Source organism: Papio anubis, chromosome 4 (genome assembly GCF_008728515.1).
Source record: "Papio anubis isolate 15944 chromosome 4, Panubis1.0, whole genome shotgun sequence".
NCBI classification, from domain to species: Eukaryota; Metazoa; Chordata; class Mammalia; order Primates; family Cercopithecidae; genus Papio; species Papio anubis.
The window spans coordinates 66,762,952-66,785,632 of record NC_044979.1 but is presented as its reverse complement, the minus strand read 5'-3'; the positions used below and the strand labels follow the sequence as shown (position 1 = coordinate 66,785,632).

General features: G+C 34.4%; 1 protein-coding gene across 7 annotated transcripts in view; it reads right to left on the bottom strand.

Moving 5' to 3' along the window:
- Positions 1–22,681, bottom strand: part of RUNDC3B (RUN domain containing 3B) — a 179,554-nt gene that overhangs the window by 106,055 nt on the left and 50,818 nt on the right. For 4 of the 7 annotated variants that reach the window (XM_009203506.3, XM_009203507.3, XM_009203510.3 and 1 more), the window contains exons 3-4: positions 8,583–8,633; positions 1,671–1,804 (exon numbers count right to left, since the gene is read on the bottom strand). In XM_009203506.3, coding sequence (XP_009201770.1) covers positions 1,671–1,804; positions 8,583–8,633 — 185 coding nt within the window. The remainder of the gene's footprint in view (positions 1–1,670; positions 1,805–8,582; positions 8,634–22,681) is intronic. The other 3 variants (XM_009203508.3, XM_009203509.3, XM_009203511.3) reach the window with 1 other exon arrangement.

The window sequence follows — 22,681 nt, the reverse complement described above, 5'->3', positions numbered from 1 at the left end:
TAGACCAGCCTGGGCAAAAGAAAGACATTATCTTTAGAAAAAATTTTAAAAATTTGCCAGGCATGGTGGCATGCACCTGTAGTCTCAGCTACTCAGGAAGCTGAGGTCGGAGGATCACTTGAGCCTAGCGGTTCTAGCCTGCAGTGAGCTGTGATAGTACCACTGCACTCCAACATAGGCAACAGAGCAAGACCCTGTCTGTAAAAAATAAAATAAAATAAAATAAAATATAAAACAAAACAAAACATAACAATAAACTCATTACATGTTAACATAAATAACATATTTTTATGAAAAGTAACTATTTTTTCTAAGCAAAAATATTAGTGAGAAAAGTATCTCTGTTTTACATTTTTTTCCTAATCTCTTTAGCGTCTGGCATAATACAAGAGAATTAGATATCTGCTTCTGCATTCCATCTGTTACAATGTGTTGTTTTGGTTGAAGTATATTAAGAAAATCTAGCTTCACACAGATATATGGTTGGAAAGGGAATCTTTTAATAGTCTTTTCAGATAAGTGTAGATATTATCTTTTGTTCTAGATCAAAACTCACTAAGTGATAAATTTCTGTAATCATATTAGTTATTTTTTCATACTAGTAAATTAAATCTACTGACCTACCTTGCACTTTGAATTGATCTTTTTACCCATACATGATTTTATAATTCCATGAATTGATCATTTGGAAAATACAAGTTATGCAGTTCTATCCAATGTTGACACAGTTCATTAAATAATTTAAAAATAAATTTGTTGATATCAACATCAATGTTTTAAAAAAGCTTTTCTAAATTGGGAAGCTATGAAGCTTAAGATGGTGAATATAAGTTTCTAAAATTCTAGTTTTTACTTTAAAGCTTTAATTCACCATTGGCAACAAATACTGTCAGCTGTTTCCTTGAAGTAATAGGCTCACTTCTTTCTTCTTCTTTTTTGTTTTTTTTTTTTTTTTTTGAGAAAATATCTGCCAAATGCCTAAGTCCAAAAAATTATGGTTTATAAGTTTTTCTTTTCAGTAAAATCATATTACTTTAAAAAATATCTAGTTCAGCTCACAATTCAAAGAATTATACAAGTGTTATTCTTGAAGCAACCATCATATTTCAGTATGTTGCAGAAATGCTTTATGCATACTTCCCATTTTATTACTCAGGATATTAAAAAGACAGATCCTCAAAGTTGAGATTTAATAAGAATTAATGTTTCCATCATGGTCATTCTTAAGTTGAAACTATCTTTTAAAGAAAATACTGACTGCATGGTGGGGAAGAACTCAAGACTGCTTGCACAGTTTGATGTCACTGCATTAATTCGTGCTAAGGTTCCAATAGTTTAATCCACCATTGTGTCTGTATTGGCAGTGCAAATGTCAACACAGTGAAAAGGGAAAAGGCAAGTAACATGTTGATATTATATAAAATACTTTTGTCATTATGTACCCATTAAAGAAAGGGTCTTGGACATCTTCAGGGTTCTGCTGAACATTATTTGAGAGCCACTAGTTTAGATAATTCAAGAAATGTAGAAACATCACAGAACAGGAAGTATTTTATTATGCTTCTTAAGAAAAGGAAATTCATAATAAGTAGCTTCACACCTTCCTGCTATTCCAAATACATGCAATGAAAAAAAAAAAAATAGAAATGAGCCTCTGACCAATGTCTTACCTTAGCTCTAGAAGAACTGACATTTTCCATATTTTCAATGCTGCAGATACAATTCTGTGAAACTTTCCGGCAAGCCACTCTGATATAGTCCCAGAAACTACGAGGACTTTCATAACCAAACCAGGTTACTTGACCTTCAGGAGACAAATTATGATACAAAATTTTAAAAAGTAAAATAAAACTAGACTTGAAAATGCAAGGACAATAAAATTCTGAAAAATAAAGGTAATACAGTGGGCTATAATGGCAAGGGCATCACCAATCTAAGTGTTAAAAAGCCTCAACTCTAGTCCTATTCTATCTTTAACTAGTGGTGTTACTTTGGAAAATTTACTTAATTTACTTAATGAGTCTGGATCACAGTTTGTCAACAATAAAAGCAAACTAAATGAAAGGGACTAGATACTAGAAATATCTTGCCATTTAACATCCTATTATCTAATACAGTCATTTAAACAGCACACACGAAACCTTCCTGTACTTCTAGTTAAGCATTAATAAATGTCACCAGTTGAATTCTAAACCTTTCTCTACTTAGAAAAACAGAAAAAAAAAAAACCACCACCATAATTATTTTCTCCTCTTCATAACGATACTTCAAAAAGGGTATACAATGTGTGGTTTGCTTTATAAATAAATACAATCAATTAGCATCCTATATTCACTAATAATGCATAACCACCTACCCAACCATTCTCATCTATAAAGCTCCCCTTTAACTGTCATTTGTTTGCTCTCTTCCAGTTAAGAACTCATGAAAAACTTGTAACCTTTCAGATTTGGCTAACTATGTATCCGTTCATGACCAAATGTTCTATTGTGCATAGGTTATATTAGTATTAATATTTCTATGTAGGTTAGGCATGGTGACTCATGCCTGTAATCCCAGCACTTTGGAAAGCCAAAGTGGATGGATCACCTGAGGCCAGGAGTTTGAGGCCAACCTGGCCAACCTGGTGAAACCCCATCTCTACTAAAAATACAAAAACGAGCCAGGCATGGTGGTGCGTGCCCGTAATCCCAGCTACTTGAGAGAGGCTGAGGCAGAAGGATCACTTGAACCCTAGAGGTGGAGGTTATAATGACTTGAGATTGAGCCACTGCACTACAGCCTGGGTTTTGACAGAGCAGGATTCTGTCAAAAAAAAATTATATGCAGGACTCCGAATATTAGGTTCACAGGAAACATTTTCTACACTCAGTATTTTTAAGTGGAATATGAGAGACATCTTAATACTTTCTTTAGTTGTCTAGAATGACTAGTCTTCCCTAGGAAAGTTGTTTAATCTTCATGTAGAAAGATTTGCTTTTGGCCGGGCGCGGTGGCTCAAGCCTGTAATCCCAGCACTTTGGGAGGCCGAGACGGGCGGATCACGAGGTCAGGAGATCGAGACCATCCTGGCTAACATGGTGAAACCCCTTCTCTACTAAAAAATACAAAAAACTAGCCGGGCGAGGTGGCGGGCGCCTGTAGTCCCAGCTACTGAGGAGGCTGAGGCGGGAGAATGGCGTAAACCCAGGAGGCAGAGCTTGCAGTGAGCTGAGATCCGGCCACTGCACCCCAGCCTGGGCGACAGAGCAAGACTCCGTCTCAAAAAAAAAAAAAAAAAGAAAGATTTGCTTTTATATTTTGAAATAAGTTCTCTTATCATCATGAATTAATAATGTATTTTAAATTCTCCCTTCCTCAGTAATTACTTCTCTGTAGCAACATCAAGAAGTGTTCTTGTCAGAAAGCACCATTTTAGGACCAATGTCTGAGATAGTATCTGAGTGGTTCCAAACCATGGCAGAACATTAGTATAACTGGACTACTTTTTAAAAATACTCATGTCTAGCCTCCCCACAAACTGAATAATCAAAATCTTTAGGAGAAGACGTAGCCATTTGAATTTTTTAAAGTCTCCCTCTAGTATTTCTGGTGATGTACTTATTATTAATCAACCAACAGAAATCCTACAAGTCATGATAGATAACTTCTATTCATTATTTAGGGCGTTTTAAAGGCCTCCTCTTCCAGAAACCCATGCATGATCCCAAGAGCTAGTCCCTCTGTTGGCACAGCACCCTGTGCTTACTTCTTCTCAAGATTATTTCTTTATTTGATTATTTCACATACTAGGCGGTAAGATCACTAAGACAGGAATTTTTTCTTATTTTAGATCAATCTCTAACACTTGACACAGTGCTTGCTTGGCTCACAGTAGGCACTCAATAAATATTTGTTGAAAAATTAAGTTGATAAATCAGCACAACACAGATAATCTTAATTGCAATGAACACAAAAAATTAATTTTAAAAAATCCAATTAGTATCTTTTTATAGCAATAGTTTTGGTAACAGTCTGCTAGTGTTTGCATGATTACAAACATCAAATATATTTTTCTTTATATAAATAAAAACAAATGCATCTATAAATCTTTATTCAAATAACCATATAATTCAATGCCTCTTTAAAAATAAAATTTTGCGGCCGGGCGTGGTGGCTCACGCCTGTAATCTCAGCACTTTGGGAGGCTGAGGCTGGCGGACCATGAGGTCAGGAGATCAAGACCATCCAGGCTAACATGGTGAAACCCCCTCTCTACTAAAAATACAAAAAAATTAGCCAGGTGTGGTGACAGGCGCCTGTAGTCCCAGCTACTCGGGAGGCTGAGGCAGGAGAATGGCATGAACCTGGGAGGTGGAGCTTGCAGTTAGCTGAGATCGCGCCACTGCACCCCAGCCTGGATGACAGAGCGAGACTCCATCTCAAAAAAAAAAAAATAATAAATAATAAATAAAATAAAATTTTGCTACTTACAAATAGAAATCTACAGATTTCTCCCTCTTAATCTCTCTCCATCACTTTCTTCTGCTCCCTTTCTTCTTTTAACTAAAAGCTTCCCGGTATAATATCTCAATATAGTTTGTCTCTAGGACACTTTTCATGTCATCAATTTGTTAGCCATTTGGAGGGGAAGCAGGGTGACTGGTGGTTAAGAATATGGGCTTTAAGTCAGGTGGACCCGAACTAGATCACTTTCTAGCTACAGGATCTTGAAAAAATGACTTAGGTTCACTCGATGAGTCTGGGCCTCTTCTGTAAATTGAAAATAATAATAGTACCTACTGGATAGTACTGTTGTAAGGATTAGATGAGATAATGTATGTGCAGCAAGTAGCAAAGAGTCTGGTGCATACTAAATTCAAAATAAGTGTTCATTATTACTATTGTTATTACTGTAATCACACAAGTAGTTACAGGGACCAAGCTCTCCTTGCATCATGAAATGAAGTAGGAATGAGATGCAAAGTTAAATTCTTCACATTACTTGCTTTGAAATCTAGAGAAATCTTCCAAATTTACTCCCTAATCCAACTTTACTCCCATCATCAACCATTGTAAAGTTACTTCCTCAAATGTTTCTAACTTCAACTCATTTTCCTTGCCTTCTATTATTTGGGATCATTCTATAATTTCAAAATGAGAGCTACAGCTGCCAGACTTTCTTCAAGAAATGAAGTACTACACACTGGAAAGAATATTAAGGAAAGAGTATCACCAAGATTCTGTGGCGAGTTTAAGTCTCTCTAAAAAGACAATATGGGAAAGAGAAGTCAGAGAAATAGGCAAGGGAAAATACAACATTTTATTAGCCAATGGCAACCACCTATAGTGGTAATCCAGATAGGTAACCATGGAGAAATATAAAGCATAGGTTGCCCATGAACAAGAAGACTTTCCTTTTTAAGGAAATGTACAAGGGTCCAGGACTTTGGCATAGGGCATGGTTTGCTTTTCTGCAATGCTATTTTAAACCTTCTCTTTAGTTTCAGATGCCTGAAGAAAATAATTTGTAGGATGTTTCAAAGTAGAGCTGTTGAAAACCAAAGAGTATAAAAAAAAAGTCCTGTTTTTGAGGAGAGAAAACAGAGACAGAAAAACTAGAAAACTAGAGTTAGGTTAAGCAGAGAAGGAGTGGGCACTAAATCCTTGGAACTCCTGCTGTAAGTAGGGCACACTATCTACAAGGACTTTTACCCAAAAAATAATGAAAAGACTTCCCAGAGTACAAACTGAGAAACTAAGCAATTAACAGGATTGCATATCATCATGACTTGCAGGGCCATAAGTCAACTGGCAAGATCTTCATAACACATTTATCTGCTCTACAAATTAGATGTGAGGATGACTTGGCTTGATTCTGGTATCCTTCCTTTTCCATGTGCATCACTTCCAAAGTGAAGCTCTTAATTCAAGACACTGAATTTTTCACATTCAGAAAGATATTCTTCAAGAGAAGGTAAATTATCTTGCTAGAACCTTCAAACAAGCTTTCATGTAAATTGTCTGTATTTCCTAGGATTTCACCTAAATAATTAAATAATTTCTGCAGCTACAGAAAGGGTTTAATTTAGTTCAATATAACAGATGTGTTCAATGAGTTATCTGTTATATTATTTGAACATCACTTTTATGTAAATACAGATTAACTGCTAGTAAAAGTCTATAACCTGTATTTAACAGGAAAATTAAAAAACAAAATTATAAGCTACTCATGCCTAAAAATAAATATTGAAGTAATACCACTCCCCAAATACTTTGACTTCCTTTAAAAGTAATCACAAAAGACAATCATATAGCAAGAAACTGACTACTCTGTATCTTGAAGAAATGTTATTCCAAAGATGAGACATGCTGTCAATAACAATTCTCTTTTTAAAGTTCTCAATGAATATACGTATACAACATGCTTTCAATTATAAGTGTTCTTGGAAGTTAACATTTTACCAATGAAAAAGTTAAACAAGCTTTTTAAAATGTATTCCCATCCCATCAATCCAACTCTATTTATCTTTAGGCGGCAGAAACAAATGGTGAAAAGTTTGCTAGACTAAAAGACAATCTGTTACTGACCAGCTATGTGATTATGTTTCCAACTAAATTGCCTCATCTTCAGGACCCAAAAATTGCCTGTCATCTCTAGGGTCCAATGTTACTCTAAAATTACTCTTCTACACTCTTTAAGTGAGTTATCCATTTACACTTTGCAATATGTCTGTGTTCTGTTTGTGTCTTATTTTATGGCCAGAATAAGACCTTCTAAGAACAGAAATTAAATTTTCTAAAGTGGTTCTCTACTAAGCAGTAGCTGACACATCATCTTTTCACAATATAATAAAAATATAAATGAATCTCTTAAGTGACTTATTTCCCCACCTTTAGTAATAGTGCTTAGCTATGTAAACAGTGAATGAAAAACTGATTTCACAAATGGAAGTTCTGTTAGAGTTAAAATATATCACCTACTTGACAATATTAAAGACTATTACCTTTGAGCTGCTATTCATCTAGACAATCAACAAAAGACAAGATAGTCCTACCACATTTTAATCAACCACTCTGATGTCACTGAAAAAGCTTTCAGATATTTAAAGAAAATTGGTTCCTTTAAAAAACTTGTGGACTTCTCACTTTAAACTTTGTAGTAGCAATCCCAAGTTTCTTACTGCTAATTTATAAAAGCCAGTTTAATATTATCCACTATTTTATCAAACAGAGAAAATTTCCATTTCTATAAAAGGTCAGAAACTTTTCCTTTAAAAAAGTACTATTATTAGTTGAGGTTTATATTTATTAGAACATCCAGCTTTGAAGGTAAAATTATGACACTGATCCATTTTCTAACTAAAATCTCAATTAATGTTCTAAAAAATAGAACAATTATAAGTACTTAAAAATAATTAGTTACACTTTAAATTGAATCTGAGGAAGTCAGAATCTACATTAGATACTGAATTGTACTTACATTGCTAGTTCTACATGCTACTTACAGGACACTTCAAGTATATCATTTAGGCACTATGAATCAGTTACTCATCTACAAAATGTAACTATTTTCCTTTGGTACTGACAATGTAATGTCTAGCTCACTAGTAAGGAATTTATCACAAACATATACAAAAATCTAAAGTATGTGTCTCTACCATAACAATTAGTCAACTCTCAATTTTCCAAAACAAAAAGATTAAGATGACCAGGTTCGGCAAAAATATGAATATTGAATCAATTGAATAGACTTTTTTATCCCAGTAATTTTACTGTCTCTGAAATGGAGAACAAACATTTTGTTTTTTTCCTTCCACCAGCATTATTAACATAAGGCTTAAAGTACTGGTGGAATGAAATCGTACATGACGGCTGAAGTCCACACAGAGAGCTACACATAAATGTGTACCCCTGAAGAAATCAAGTATAATGCATGTCAGTAGTGATTAAGACTATAGGTACAGAACATAAAACAGAATTGCTTGAAAGGATTAATTGTGGGAATGAAAATTAAGGAAATGACATTCGTTTTTTACTTTTTCTCCTTTGTTCTAGTATTTAAAAATAATGACTATATTGCTTTTCCAAGCAAAAAATATAGAAAGCTAGATCATAAGTACAGAGGTCCAGCAGTGTTTTGCATATAGAAGAAACTCAATTAAAAAAAGTTTTGAATAAGTAAGTAAAGGTATGCATTCTACCTGGGAGAAAGGAAACTAAGAAATACATTCCCACTAATGGTTCAAGAATGAAAAAGCAGTTATTGTTTAGAGTGCCACATCTATGTTTTACTGAGACTGGAATATTCATACAGCTTCCCTTAGCTTCTACTACACATGTAATATTTATTCTTATACAGCACTTAAAAAGTAAATAGGTTATTATATTGTGTGGATTTACAAGATTTTAATTTTAAAATTTAGCATAAGCATACTTGTGCCCTCTGGATTTAAAAAAACAAAAACACACAAAAAAGAAAGCTTCACAAAACCCATGCAATGTACTAAAAAAGATCACTTAACTGATACAGCCCTCCCCCGAAAGTCAATTCCATGCTCCCGTGCAGCTCAGTGGCGGGAGACATCACCAGCATAGAGTACCTTGAAGAGGTATTTGGAGATGAGCCAGCCATCTGCAACTTTGGGAAATCTCTTTAAAAAAAATAACAACAACAACACACAGATATTTAAGAAACCTGCCATCATGTTTACAATTCCAAACTGAATAGCCCAACTAAGATGGCTACATATAATTTTGAAGCAGTAACCACTACTTTTACCTACTAAATAAATGAACTGTTAAGATAAATATGAGTTACACTTGGCACCTAAACGAAGCTAGTTCCTTGTAGATTACTGTATTGGAGAGGCTAAGGTGTCTGTAAGTCATAGAAATATGTGAGCAGAAATTGTTCCCTGTTTACTTTTACCTCTATCATTCTTTCTCAGATATAATAAACTAATCAGTATAATAGACCTCAAAGATGAGCAACGGCTTGACTGAACTTGCTGGCTATGCACCTCAGAACTTATAAGATTGGTTAAGAAAAAAATCACTCACTTTGGGACAATATGGCTCAGAAAATTTCCAACTTCAAAAATAAATACACATTTTTTAATGTTAACTTTTCTAAAAGTTATAAACAAATACATTTTGAAATGTAGCCATTCTTTTTTTTGCCTAAGAATTGTTAAAACTTTTACGTTTTCTTCCCTGTATGAGAGCAGCACTTAGATATTATATAAAATGTTGGTCAGTTTAACCAATGTTGACTAAATGCCTACTCTATCAAAAACACTGTTTTATTTGTTACAGCTTCCAATTCTTGTTTAACAAATCACCAACTGGAAAAGTACTAGAAATTTTTGCTGTATTTTTTGGAAATTGCTAGTATAATAATATCGGAAAACTCCAAAGCCAAATTTCTGAAATAACATTCCCAAAAAACAACATTTCCTTCTCTCACAGTCAAACACTGAAATCTCCAATAGCAAATGATCCCACACCTTTCCAAACACTTAGATCCTTTATAAAACCAATACAAGACAAACACATACAGCTAGTAACGTGACGTGAAAAATGAAAGGAAGGAGGTACATACAGTTGTGCCACATCTACGCATCTGCCATTCACTCTATTCTCTTACCTCCATAACATTTTAAACAAATATTAAATTTGGAAAAACATATCCAAAAGGATCTTTAACTTGGTACGCTAGTTAAAGCTTATATTAGAACATAATGTTCTTGCTATAACTACAACAAACAAAAATGAAATTTCTTAACATTGAAATGTATATCGGAATAGAATGCTTTTCATTGCAAATAACATCAATTCCTAATGTTTAAACCATATTTACTATCTCTGGCCTAAAACAAAGTTCTCTATATTATTTGTGATTTATAGATCTAAAAACTTATCAAAGTAAAAACAATTTCCATGAAAATCTGACTTAAAGAAATTTTACTACAAAAAATGTACCAAATAAGCATATCATGACCAGATTTATGGCATTTCTTAACCAATCCCTCATATATGGTGAGAAACAATTACTGAAAATATCACGAAACTCAATTTATAGGGTTTTTGTGTGTGTTTGATTTTTAAGAGACAGGGTCTCACTGTATCATCCTGGCTGGAGCTCAGTGATGCATTCATAGCTCACTGCAACCTCAAATTCTTGGGCTCAAGTGATCCTCCTGCCTTAGTCTTGTGAGTAGCTAAGGCTACCTGCGCATGTCACCAGGCTTAACTAATGTTTTTATGTTTTTGTTTTTGTTTTTTGTAGAGACCAGATCTTGCTACGTTGCCCAGACTGGTCTCGAACTCCTGGGCCCAATGGATTATCCCGCCTTGGTCTCCCTAAAGCATTGGGATTACGGTTGTGAGCCACGATGCCTGGCCTAGATTATGTTTGTTATGTTTTTTAAAAGTTGTTAGTAGGCTAGCCTCTGTGTCCTGATTTTCATTTTGGCTGTGAAAGACCACGGGAAAATTTTCTTAAATTTTTCACTTATTTGTAGGATTTAATTGCTTTAATTACAATCTAATACAATTAAGCCATTCTAGACAAGTTAAAAGCAACCAGAAATATCTGGACCAAATAATCCACTATATTCCAAGCTATCTGTACTCAAATTTCAACAACTCTCATTTTACAGATGAGAAAAGGCAGGCCCAGAGACAAAGCTGCCAAGACCCAGCAATCAGTGTTCTCTGTAGCTTCAAGCTGACCTACTCCTTAGGAGATAGGCAGGACTTGACTGATGGAGGATAATTAGTCAGTTCGTTTTCCTGGTTGGTTAAAGTTCTCACTGACAACCCCAGAAGGAAGGGGGAAAAAATGAGGTAGTGAAACATGTAATGGGAAGGAATATAAATATTTTTTATATAAAATGTAAATCCTTAGCAAGTAGAAGCGCTGCTCTTTAAAAAAATAGGTGTATGACAAAGCTCACATTATTTCAAAGTGGCCCAAGGCTTGTTTGTAGAAGGGTTCTTATTTGAGATGGAAACAAAACCTTTTGTTATAAAATATATAATGTTAAAAGAAAGTGAAACAGTATTTATCATTATGTAGCTTAGAAAAATAGTTGAGACAAGACCAAATAAACCAGGTTCAGAAAGCGTTTTGCTCAAGAACAAAATTCATTCAAATACAACAGTATAATTATACCATATAGTTATTTCAAGAGTAAGTTTCTGAAATTTCAGGCAAAGGCAGAATCAACTCAGAGATGGATATGCAATAGAAGAATGCTTCTATACTGAATACTGAAGACAGACAGCATTTCCTGACCCAAAAAGTATGTAATTTTCAATATCTAATAATTGATTCATAATTTTATTAATACTGAAATTAGCCATCACACAGAAAAGACTATTGGCCACTGTTTTAAACAAATAAATTTGCCTTGATGATAAAACTGAATATGTTTCTAATTCACGAATATGATATTTACTCTCCTATATTTTGCTCCAACTTTGTTTTCGATTCATTTCCATTTCTTTGATCATTGAATCACTATCATGACTGATATAATTGATGAATTTTAACACTTAAGAAAAAGTAAGCCTTTAGCTTTTGCTATATCTATTCTATTTTTTTCTCTCTCTCTGCACATATATTTTTTTCTAATAAAGTTGCAGGCAGATATCTTTATATAAATGCACCAAGATGGATTATGGAAAAGACTAAATAAAACTAATTCAGACTTTTCACAAGTCTTGTCTATAAATTGGCAGTATCATATAGAACATATTCTATTACTAACATTAAGGCGAGTTGCTTAAAATCTTCCACTTTGTATTTATATATGAGAAAAATTTTTCAGTGAAGCAACAGTTAAAAGTGCTATAGTACTGTACAGCTAGCAATGAGACTATCTTTTACACAGCATTTTTTCATCTTTTAACAGGTTCTGAAGTTAAAATGTAGTACTATATATAAGTTTTCTTAAGCTTTAAAAATACTGCTTTAAAATGCCATTTACAGGTAGGTGGTAGGTATTAATATCTTAGAAACAAAGTATTTGTTCACTGATTTAATAATTTTTAAAATACTGAGTACCAAAATTGTGCAAATCTTTTGAAGTTTATCAAGTGCAAATCTTGTGAAGTTTAAAGGTCATAACTTTAAAGAAAAGAAAATGTAGAAAATTTTTAATAAAATAAAAATATAGATCACAAGAACAATGGCAATCAAGTAAACAGTGACAACTATTAATGAAAATACCCTTCATCAAATTAAAGTATTTGAATTTATGGATAATAAAATTTTAATTTTTATTAAAATATTTTAAATTATATCAAATATATCTGTACTATAGGGTCATCTTAGGTTCTTATAACAAGAAATCTAAGCCCCAGGCTCAGTGGCTTACACCTATATTCCTGACCTTTTAGGAGGTGGAAGCAGGAGGATCATTTGAACTCAGGGGTTCGAGATCAGACTGGGCAACATAGTGAGACCCTGTCTCTATAAAAAATTTAAATTAAAAAAAAATCTATGAGAGCTATTTAAAAATTCAGAGATTTAAAGTAAAAATATAGTGTATATGCAAACACACATAAATATTTGGCATTCAAAATTTTAACATACTTCAGTCAACTCTTAATTAGGCTATATATTAGAAATGATACATCAGAATAGGAATTTATCATTAGACTTCTAGCAAAGCAGTGTGCAGCGATATTGTTCACCTTAAGGAAAAGAGGTAACAATACCATAAAATTATTTTGAAAAGGACAACTCATTGAAATTAGAATATCAGAAAGATGTAGGAACTGAGATTATTATTATGATACCCTCCTAAAATGAACAAAGTTCACTAAATTGTGCAATCTTTCCCTTGTTCTGTAAAATGCGAAATATTTACTTTCTTTAGATGAGCAACATTAGCACAATAAAGTAAGCAAAACTGTTGAATTATGTAGCAAAATTAATAAGAAAGCAATTTTCCATGATTAAAAATAAAGTATGACTTGCTCATTACAAGTACTGTAAATCGCTCTATGCCAATTTGCAAATATCACAAGGTCAAACTGGAAATGTCCCGTTAGTCTTCTGACAGAAACTTAAAGAGCTACAAACAGATAAACAAACATAAACATGAACTACCAGCAGAGATCATCAATTTCTGTTAAAGAAATGAAATTGGATTACATTGTAGACTAAAACATTTCTGTAACTTTCTTATTAAAAAAAAGACATTCAAATATATCTCAGATAATTTTATCAACAGTAGAATTTATTTAAGTCTTTTCATAATATCATCTTCTTTCTGGTAATCCCCCTTCCCCAGAAGCCAAATGTAAATTTTGAATAATTTTATTTGAAGATATTTTGAAAGTGACGTTCACGTAAAATAAACCTGAAAAATTCCCCAGTGTACCAAAGTTTAGAACCATTAATAAATCTCTCATTCTGTAAATAAGTTAAATATTTAAATTGGGGAATGAAAATTATTTCTTGAAAATTCTAGTTTGGTTATAAAATATAAATATCATTTTGCCTATATTTCCTTATAAATAAATATATATACATAAGATTTTGTTCACCAAGAAATACCTATAACAAACACAGTAATTAAGAGTGCTACAATAATATTACTCAAACAGAACCAAGTATATGAGAATTGTGTTATAAAATTTTAGACATTCAAAACAATATAAAACATTACAGAACTAAGATAAGAAAAACATTTCATATGTTTTAAAACAGAAATCATAAAGTCTCAAATGAAAAGTAAGTATAAAATAACAAACTCCCAACAGTAATCACATATGAAGAGTAATATCAATGGAGAAAAAAGGTCACTACTGATCAAAATGGGTTTATATAAAAATTAGTTCCACATGATAATAGTTTTTTTTCCTATTCTAGGGTAATTAAAAATTCTCTCCACAAAAGAAATAGGCAAAAAGTCATGAAAAGAAAATGAAAAAAAAAGTAATAAACATGAAAATATATTCAATTTCATTTCTAAATAAATATAAATTAAAATAACAAGATTATGTGTATATATATGTATATATTGCATTATATAAGATGTGTAGCTCTCTGTTTTTAGCATCTATGTAGTTATTATTTTCTCCCAAATCTTAAATTTATTATAAAACATTAATATAGAGTTTAGTTTTATTCTATATGCAATTTAAAGCATGAAATCAAATTTACAAAGGTATACATAACCCTGGACACTTTGAGAATTACGTGAATACGATGATTTTCTGAGATACAATATCTGCTTCAACTTTCCTAAATTTCCAAGTACATAACTTGGTGTTTCTCAGAGTGGCCTTTCCCATTGTCTAAAAGTCAAACTCTGGTGACCTTAAGAGCCAATTTCTTATCTCTGGTATCATGTTTTGGCCTGAGTATATGGGATTTTATTGAATGAATTGTGTTCAAATGTTACTACAGAAACAATTTAAGTCTCATTTTGTGTTCAAACCAAGATTTTCCAACAAAAGTTGGAAAGTCTTCAAAAATGAACAAAGAAAACTCAAAAGCCAAATGAACAGGTTTTTCATTATCCATTGTTTCTAACAGTGTTTACACTGTACTTCAAAAGATGGCCTCATGGGGAGGTAACTGTTTATCATCTAAGTCAGGAAGAGCTTTGAGGTTCAAGCCAGAGTTCCTGAGCAATGCTTAGGTATCATAACAGTTCAACCGGATTAGAGAAATTCTAAAATGTCAAGTCACAGGAGTTCTAACTTGTTTTAAGAGTCCAAATCCAAGTCCTATCAGAAAAAAATATAGGAAATATTACTCTTACATCAAATTTTCAACAAATAATGACTGAGTTTCTGCCATATCGTAGGCTCAGCTCTAGAGATTTGGGATACACCAATGAACAAAACAGATGAAGATCTCAGCCCCAGTAAAGCTTACATTTTAGTGGAGGTGAAGAAAGATAATAAACAATAATCATAATAAGTACATAACATAATATGTTAGAAGTTAAGACCTAATGTAACTCAGGAGAAAGAGGTCAGGAGTGCTTGAGGTTGAAAGGAGGGGAGGTGATTTATCATTTAAAATATAGTGGAAGGGTTAAACTTCACTGAGTAGTTTTCAAACAGATGAGGGTGTTAACCACTCAGACACTGGAAGAAGTGTGCTCCTTACACAGCAAACAGCCAGTGCAATGGTGCCTTGTGGTAGAATGTGCCTGATATAGTCAAGAAAAATTAAAAGACTGATAAGGGTAGAGAACAGTAACTTGTGGGGGAAAAATTAGTTGTACATAAATATAACTGGGAAAAATGTTAAGAATCAATATAAAATCTAAACTGAATGTCAGCAAGCCAAATGTTAAATAAGTATAATTAGCAGATTAAATTATAGGCAATTTAACAGTGTCTTATATTTAATCATTTTTTCTTTAATAAGTGCTACATTTCTAATTGACAGTCTATACTTTTCTGGTATATTCAGCTTTTTCTTTTCTTTTTTTTTCTTTTGGAGATAGAGTCTTACTCTGTTGTCCAGGTTGGAGTGCAGTGGCACAATCATGGCTCACTGCAGCCATGGTCTCCTTGGGCTCAGGTGATCCTCCCACCTTAGCCTCCCAAGTAGCTGGACCTACAGATGCACACCACCATGCTCAGCTAATTCCTGTTGTTTCTTTTTGGTTTTTTGTTTGTTTTTCTAGAGTTAGGGTTTCACCATGTTGCCCAGATGGGTGTTAAACTCCTGGGGCTCAAGTGATCTGCCTGCCTTGGCTCCCAAGGTGCTGGGATTACAGGCATGAGCCACTGCACCTGGCTAACTTTTTCATTTTAATCAGTTATTTTCCATATAAACTTTACAAAAATCACGAATACATCCCATCCTCATGTCAACAAGCTGAAGTTTATGTTGTCTCTGATGACTTTCCTGCTACATTTCTATTTTTCTATTTTTCTTAATCTATGTGGGCTAATAGTTCATAAGTAATCAAAGTCACAGATGACATTTTAAAGAACTGCAATTTTCATCTGAGGTACTTTTATGCCTCTTTCTTGTGTAAAGCCTTCCCTGACCCATCCAAGAAAAACAGATTATTTACTCCTTTGTGCTACATCATGCTCGCTAATATACTTCTATTATGACTTGATGACATTAGTACACACCATTATTTGTTAATATGTCCTTCTTCTACCTTTCAAGACTGAGTTTCATGTGAAAGCATACCTTATTAATCTCATATCCTGGGCCCCCAGCACAGGGCCTAAATTTGTTGTTGAATAAGAGAACGAATGAGGTAAAGAGAATAGAAAAATTGTAAGAAAAAAAAAATTGTGGGTGGAGGGAAGCCAAAAAAAGAAGAAAGTATACATCAAGTGTCAAATTTAAGGCATTTGTTTCAGAAAAAGAACAGGGAACTCAGGTTATGATTCATTTCCAAAGCAGAGAACAAGTAGAAGTAATATTTGGCCAAGAAAAATATGGAGGGGTGATGGTAAACGAGTATTCTTTGGGACTTCTTTTTACTGTGCTCTGTGAAAAACTGTCCAGTTTTCTAAAGCAAGTGAGGATCAAGGAGTTGGAATCTTATATGTTATAATCAAAAAGTGGGATCCTCCCCATTTTAAAATGTTTTAATGGGAAGCAACAGAATTTGGGGGAGTTATACATTTATTCTTTATAGTAAATGTGCTGCTGCTATGAGTTTTGAAAAATAGAGTCATGTAACCATGATTATAAAACACATAACAGTTTCATCATGCAAAGAAATTCCTTCATCATGATGCTAGTCAACCCCCACCCTGCAACCTTTAATCCCTAGTACCACTTATCTATTCTCTGATACTACAGTTTGGTCTTTCCTAGAATGTCATATAAATGGAATCATATGTAACCTTTGGAGTTTTGCTTCTTTCATTTAGCCATAAGGTATCTGACATTTATACATGTTGTTTTGTGTGGAAATTTTTTTTCTTTTTATTACTGAGTTTTCCCAGTGTATGAACATACAACAGTTTATCCATGCATCACATGAAAGATATTTGGGTTGTTTCTAGTTTTTGACAGTTTTGAATAAAGCTGCTATAAACAGGTTTTTGTGTGAACTTATGTTTTCCTTTCTCTTGAGTAAAAGTATGGGATTTGGGACTACTGGGATATAAAAGTATATTTAACATTATAAGAAAATGACAAGCTGTTTTCCAAAGAGGTTCTACCATTTTGCACTCCCACCAGCAAGGTATAAGCGTTCATATTTGCTCCTCGCCCCCAAAAGAGCTTGATAAAGTTGTGCAGTGGTACCTAATATGGTCTGAATTTGCATTTTCCTAATTACTAATGATGCCGAACATCTTTTCATTTGTTTACTTGCCATATGTGTATCTTATTTGATGAAATATCTGTTCAACTCTTTGCACATTTTAAAATTGCATTGGTTTTCATATTATTAACGTTTTTATAGCAGTTCTTTGTATATTGTGCACACAATCCCTTTGTCAAATACATGATTTGCAAATATTTTTTCCAGGTCTATGGCTTGTCTTATTATTAACAGTGTCTTTCAGAGAGTAAAAGCTTTTAATTTTGATGAGGTCCACTTTATCCATTTTTTTTTTTGTTTTATGGATTGTATTTTTGTTGTTATATACAAAATCTGTTTGCCTAATTAAACAAAGATATTCTACATTTTTAAGAGTTTAATACTTTTACATTTTGTGTTTACACCTATAACCCACTTTGAGCTAAATGTGAGGTAAGGAACAAGGTTCACTTTTTTTCTGCACACAGGTATTCGATTAACACTAGCACTATTATTCTTAAAGATTATCACTTTTCCATTAAACTGTCTTTGCATTAGCAAAATGAATCAAGCATATTTATGTGTATCTTTTTCCAAACTCTCTTTTTTTTTTTTTTGAGACGGAGTCTCACTCTGTCGCCAGGTTGGAGTGCAGTGGCACGATCTCGACTCACTGCAACCTCTGCCTCCTGGGTTCAAGTGATGTTCCTGCCTCAGCCTCCTGAGTAGCTGGGACTACAGGCATGTGCCACCACACCCAACTAATTTTTTGTATTTTTAGTAGAGACAGGGTTTCACCATGTTGGCCAGGATGGTCTCAATCTCTTGACCTCGTGATCCGCCTGCCTCGGCCTCCCAAAGTGCTGGGTCTATTCTGTTTATCTATATATATAAGCTTTCACCAATAACACATTGATTACTGTATCTTAACAATAAGTCTTAAAGTCAGATAATTTGAGTTTCCAACTTAGTTCTTCCTTTGTGAAATTGTTTTGCCTATTCTAGTTACTTTGCCTAGTCATATAAATTGTAGAGTAAGTTTTATATCTACAAAAAAAAGTCTTCTAAAACTTTGAGATTTCATTGAATCTATAGAACAATATGAAAAGAACTGACATCTTAATGAGTTTTCCAATCCATAATGAAGAATTATCCATCCAAAATATCAACAGTATCAATGTTGAGAAACCCTGTTGCAAACTTCTGTAGATGCCTTTTAAGGAATTTTTCTTCTAATACTTAGCTGTAAAGATTTTTTTTAACATGAATCAAAGTTGAATTTTGTCAAATGCTTTTCTATGCACCTATTAGTATGATCCTATGATTTTTATTCTTTAGTCTGCTAATAAAATGAAATACATCGATTTTCAAATACTGAAGCATCCTTGCATTCCAGTTTGATCTATCAATATTTATTGAAGATTCTGATGTCTGTGTCCATGAGGTGTATTGGTATGGACAGTCATTTCTTGTTTTAATGTATTTCACTTCATTGTGCTTTGCAGATATTGTATTTTTTACACATTGAAGGTTTGTGTCAACCCTGCATCCAGCAAGTCTTTTGGTGCAAATTTTCCAATAGCATGTGCTTACTTTGTGTCTCCCTGTCATGTTTTGGTAATTCACACAGCATTTAAAATTTTTTCATTATTATTGCATCTGTTATGGTGAAGAATGATCAGTGATCTTTGATGTTACTATTGTAATAATTTTGGGGTACCATGAACCACACCCGTATAAAATGGCAAGCTTTATTGATAAATGTGTGTGTTCTGAATGCTCCAGCTACCGGCCATTTCCCATCTCTCTCTTTCTCCTCAGGTCTCGCTATTCCCTTGAGACACAACAATATTGAAATTAGGCCAATTAATAATCCTATGATGGCCTCTAAGTGAAGAGTGGCATGTCTCTAACTTTAAATCAAAAGCTGTACATGATTAATCTTATTGAGGAAGGCATGTCAAAAACTGAGAGAGCCAAAAGCTAGGCCTCTTGTGCCAGTTAGCCAAGTGGTGAATACAAAGGAAAAGTTTAAAGGAAATTAAAAGTACTACTCCAGTGAACACATGAAAGAAGTGAAGAGTCTTACTGCTGATATGAAGAAAGTTCAAGTGGTCTGAATAGAAGACCAAACCAGCCATAACATTCTCTTAAGCGAAAGCCTAATCCACAGTAAGGTCCTCTCTTTAAAGCTATGAAGGATGAGAGAGGCAAAGATGCTGCAGAAGAAAAGTCTGAAGCTAGCAGAGATTGGTTCATGAAGTTTCGGGAAAAAAAGCCATCTCTGTACATAACAAAATAATAAAACAAAAAGGTGAAGCAGCAAGTGCTGATGGAGAAGCTATGGTAACTTATCCAGAAGACTGAACTAAAATAACTGATAAAGGTGGCTACACTAAACAACAGACTTTCAATGTAGACATAACAGCTTTATACAGCAAGAAGATGCCATCTAAACCTTTCATAGTAAAAGAAGAGAAGTTAATGCCTGGCTTTAAAGCTTCAAAGGACAGGCTGACTCTCTTATTAGGGGCTAATGCATCTGGTGGCTTTAAGTTGAAGCCAATGCTTATTTACCATTCCAAAAATCCTAGGGTACTTAAGAATTATGCTAAATCTACTCTGCCTGAGCTCTATAAATGGAGCAACAAAGGCTAGATGACAGCTTCTCTGTTTACAGTTTGGCTTACTAAATATTCAAAGCCCATTGTTAGGCCGGGTGCGGTGGCTCATGCCTGTAATCCCAGCACTTTGAGAGGCCGAGACGGGCGAATCACGAGGTCAGGAGATGGAGACCATCCTGGCTAACACAGTGAAACCCCGTCTCTACTAAAAATATTTAAAAAATTAGCTGGGCATGGTGGCGGGCGCCTGTAGTCCCAGCTACTCGGGAGGCTGAGGCAGGAGAATGGCATGAACCCGGGAGGCAGAGCTTGCAGTGGGCTGAGATCAAGCCACTGCACTCCAGCCTGGGTGACAGAGCGACACTCGTCTCAAAAAAAAAAAAAAAAAAAAAAAAAAAAAAAAAAACAAAGCCCATTGTTTTGATCCACTACTCAGAAAAAAGATTCCTTTCAAAGTATTACTGCTCACTGACAATGCACCTGGTCACCCAAGAACTATGACAGAGATGTACCAGGAAATTAATGTTGTTTTCATGGCTTCTAACATAACATCTAATCTATAGCCCAGGGAACAGGGAGTAATTTAGACTCAAGTCTTATTACTGAAAAAGTATATTTCTTAAGGCTCTAGCTTCCATAAACAATGAGTCTTCTGATGGATCTGGGCAAAGTAAATTGAAAATCTTCTGGAAAAGATTCATCAAGAACATTAGTGATTTATGAGAAGAGGTTAAAATATCAACATTAACAGGAATTTGGAAAAAGTTGATTCCAATCCTCATGGATGACTTAGAGGGGTTCAAGACTTTGGTGGAAGGACTCATTGCAGATAACATGGAAATAGCAGGAGAACTAGAAGTGGAACTTGAAGATGTGACTGAATTATTGCAATCTTATGATCAAACTAGAACAGATGAGGACTTCCTTCTTATGGATCAGCAAAGAAAGTGGTTTCTTGAAATGGAATGTACTCCTGGTGAAGACACTGTGAACATTAGTAAAATGACAACAACAGAAGATTTAGGATACTAAATAAACTTAGTTGATAAAAAGCAGTGGCAGGGTTTCAGAGTACTGACTCCAAATTTGAAAGAAGTTCTACTGTGGGAAGAACGCTACCAAATAACATTCTTTCACTCTTATTGCCCAAGCTGGAGAGCAATGGCACAATATCGGCTCACTGCACCCTCCGCCTCCCGGGTTCAAGTGATTCTCCTGCCTCAGCCCCTTAAGTAGCTGGGATTACAGGCATGCGCCACCATACCTGGCTAATTTTTTTGTATTTTTGGTAGAAACGGGGTTTCACCATGTTAGCCAGGCTGGTCTCGAACTCCTGACCTAAGGTGATCCACTTGCCTTGGCCTCCCAAAGTGCTGGGATTACAGGTGTGAGCCACCGCACCCGGCCCCTTTTTTAGTTTCTTAAGGTGAAAGCTTAGGTTACTGATTTCAGACCATTCTCCCTTTCTAAATAAGTTTTTAATGTTTCAGATTTCCTTCTAAGTGCTGCTTTAATTGCATGCTACACATTTTGATATGATGTATTTTAGCTTTTCATTCAGTTCAAAAGACTAATTTTGCTTGAGAATCCCTCTTTGATCCAAGAGTTATTAGCAAAGACTTGGAACCAACCCAAATGTCTATCAATGACAGACAGGATTAAGAAAATGCGGTACATATACACCATGGAATACTATGCAGCCACAAAACGGGATGAGGTCATGTCCTTTGCAGGGACATGGATGAAGCTGGAAATGATCAATCTCAGCAAACTATTACAAGATCAGAAAACCAAACACTGCATATTCTCACTCAGAAGTGGAAGTTGAACAATGAGAACACATGGACACAGGGTGGGGAACGTCATATACTGGGGCCTGTCACGGGGTGGGGGACTAAGGGAGTGATAACATTAGGAGAAATACCTAATGTAGGTGACAGGTTGATGGGTGCAGCAAACCACCATGGCACATGTATACCTATGTAACAAAACTGCACGTTCTGCACATGTAACCCAGAACTTAAAGTATAATTTTTTTAAAGAAGTGCGTTTTTACATTTTCAAACATTTGCTGATTTTTCAGATATCTTCCGTTCTTGATTTCTAGTTTCATTACAGAGAACATACTTTATATGATTTTAATTCTTTTAAATTTGCTTTCTTTTATGGCTCAGAATAAGATCTCTTTTTTAATGTTCCACTTGCCCTCGAGAATAATATATATTCTGCCACTGAGGAGTGTTTTATAAATGTCAATTATAAATGCTGGGGTGGCCAGGCAGTGGTTCACACTTGTAATCTCAGCACTTTGAAAGGCTGAGGTGAGAGGACCACTTGAGCCCAGTAGTTCGAGAGCAGCCAGGGCAACATAGTGAGGCCTAGTCTCTACAAAAAATCAAAAAATTAGCTGGGTGTAGTGGTGTGTGCCTGTAGTCTCCGCTACTCAGGAACCTGAGGTGGGAGAATCATTTGAGCCTGGGGGTGTGGAGACTGCAGTGAGCCATGATTGTGCCATTGCACTCCAACCTGGGCGACAGGGTGAGATCCTGTCTTAAAAAGAAGTTGGGGTGTTTTATAGAAGTCAGTTGGCTGATAATATTGCCCAGATCTTTTGTACCCTTACTAATTTTCTATTTACTTGATCTACTATTATGAGAGGAGTGTTGACATTGCTAAGTATAATGTACATTTTTCTATTTTCTCCTCTCAGTTCTGTCAGCTTTTGTTTTTTACACTCTGTTGTCAGCTTCATACATACTTTGGTTTTGTTCTGTCTTCTTGGCAAAGTAATCTGCTTTTTAAATATGTAAATGTTCAACT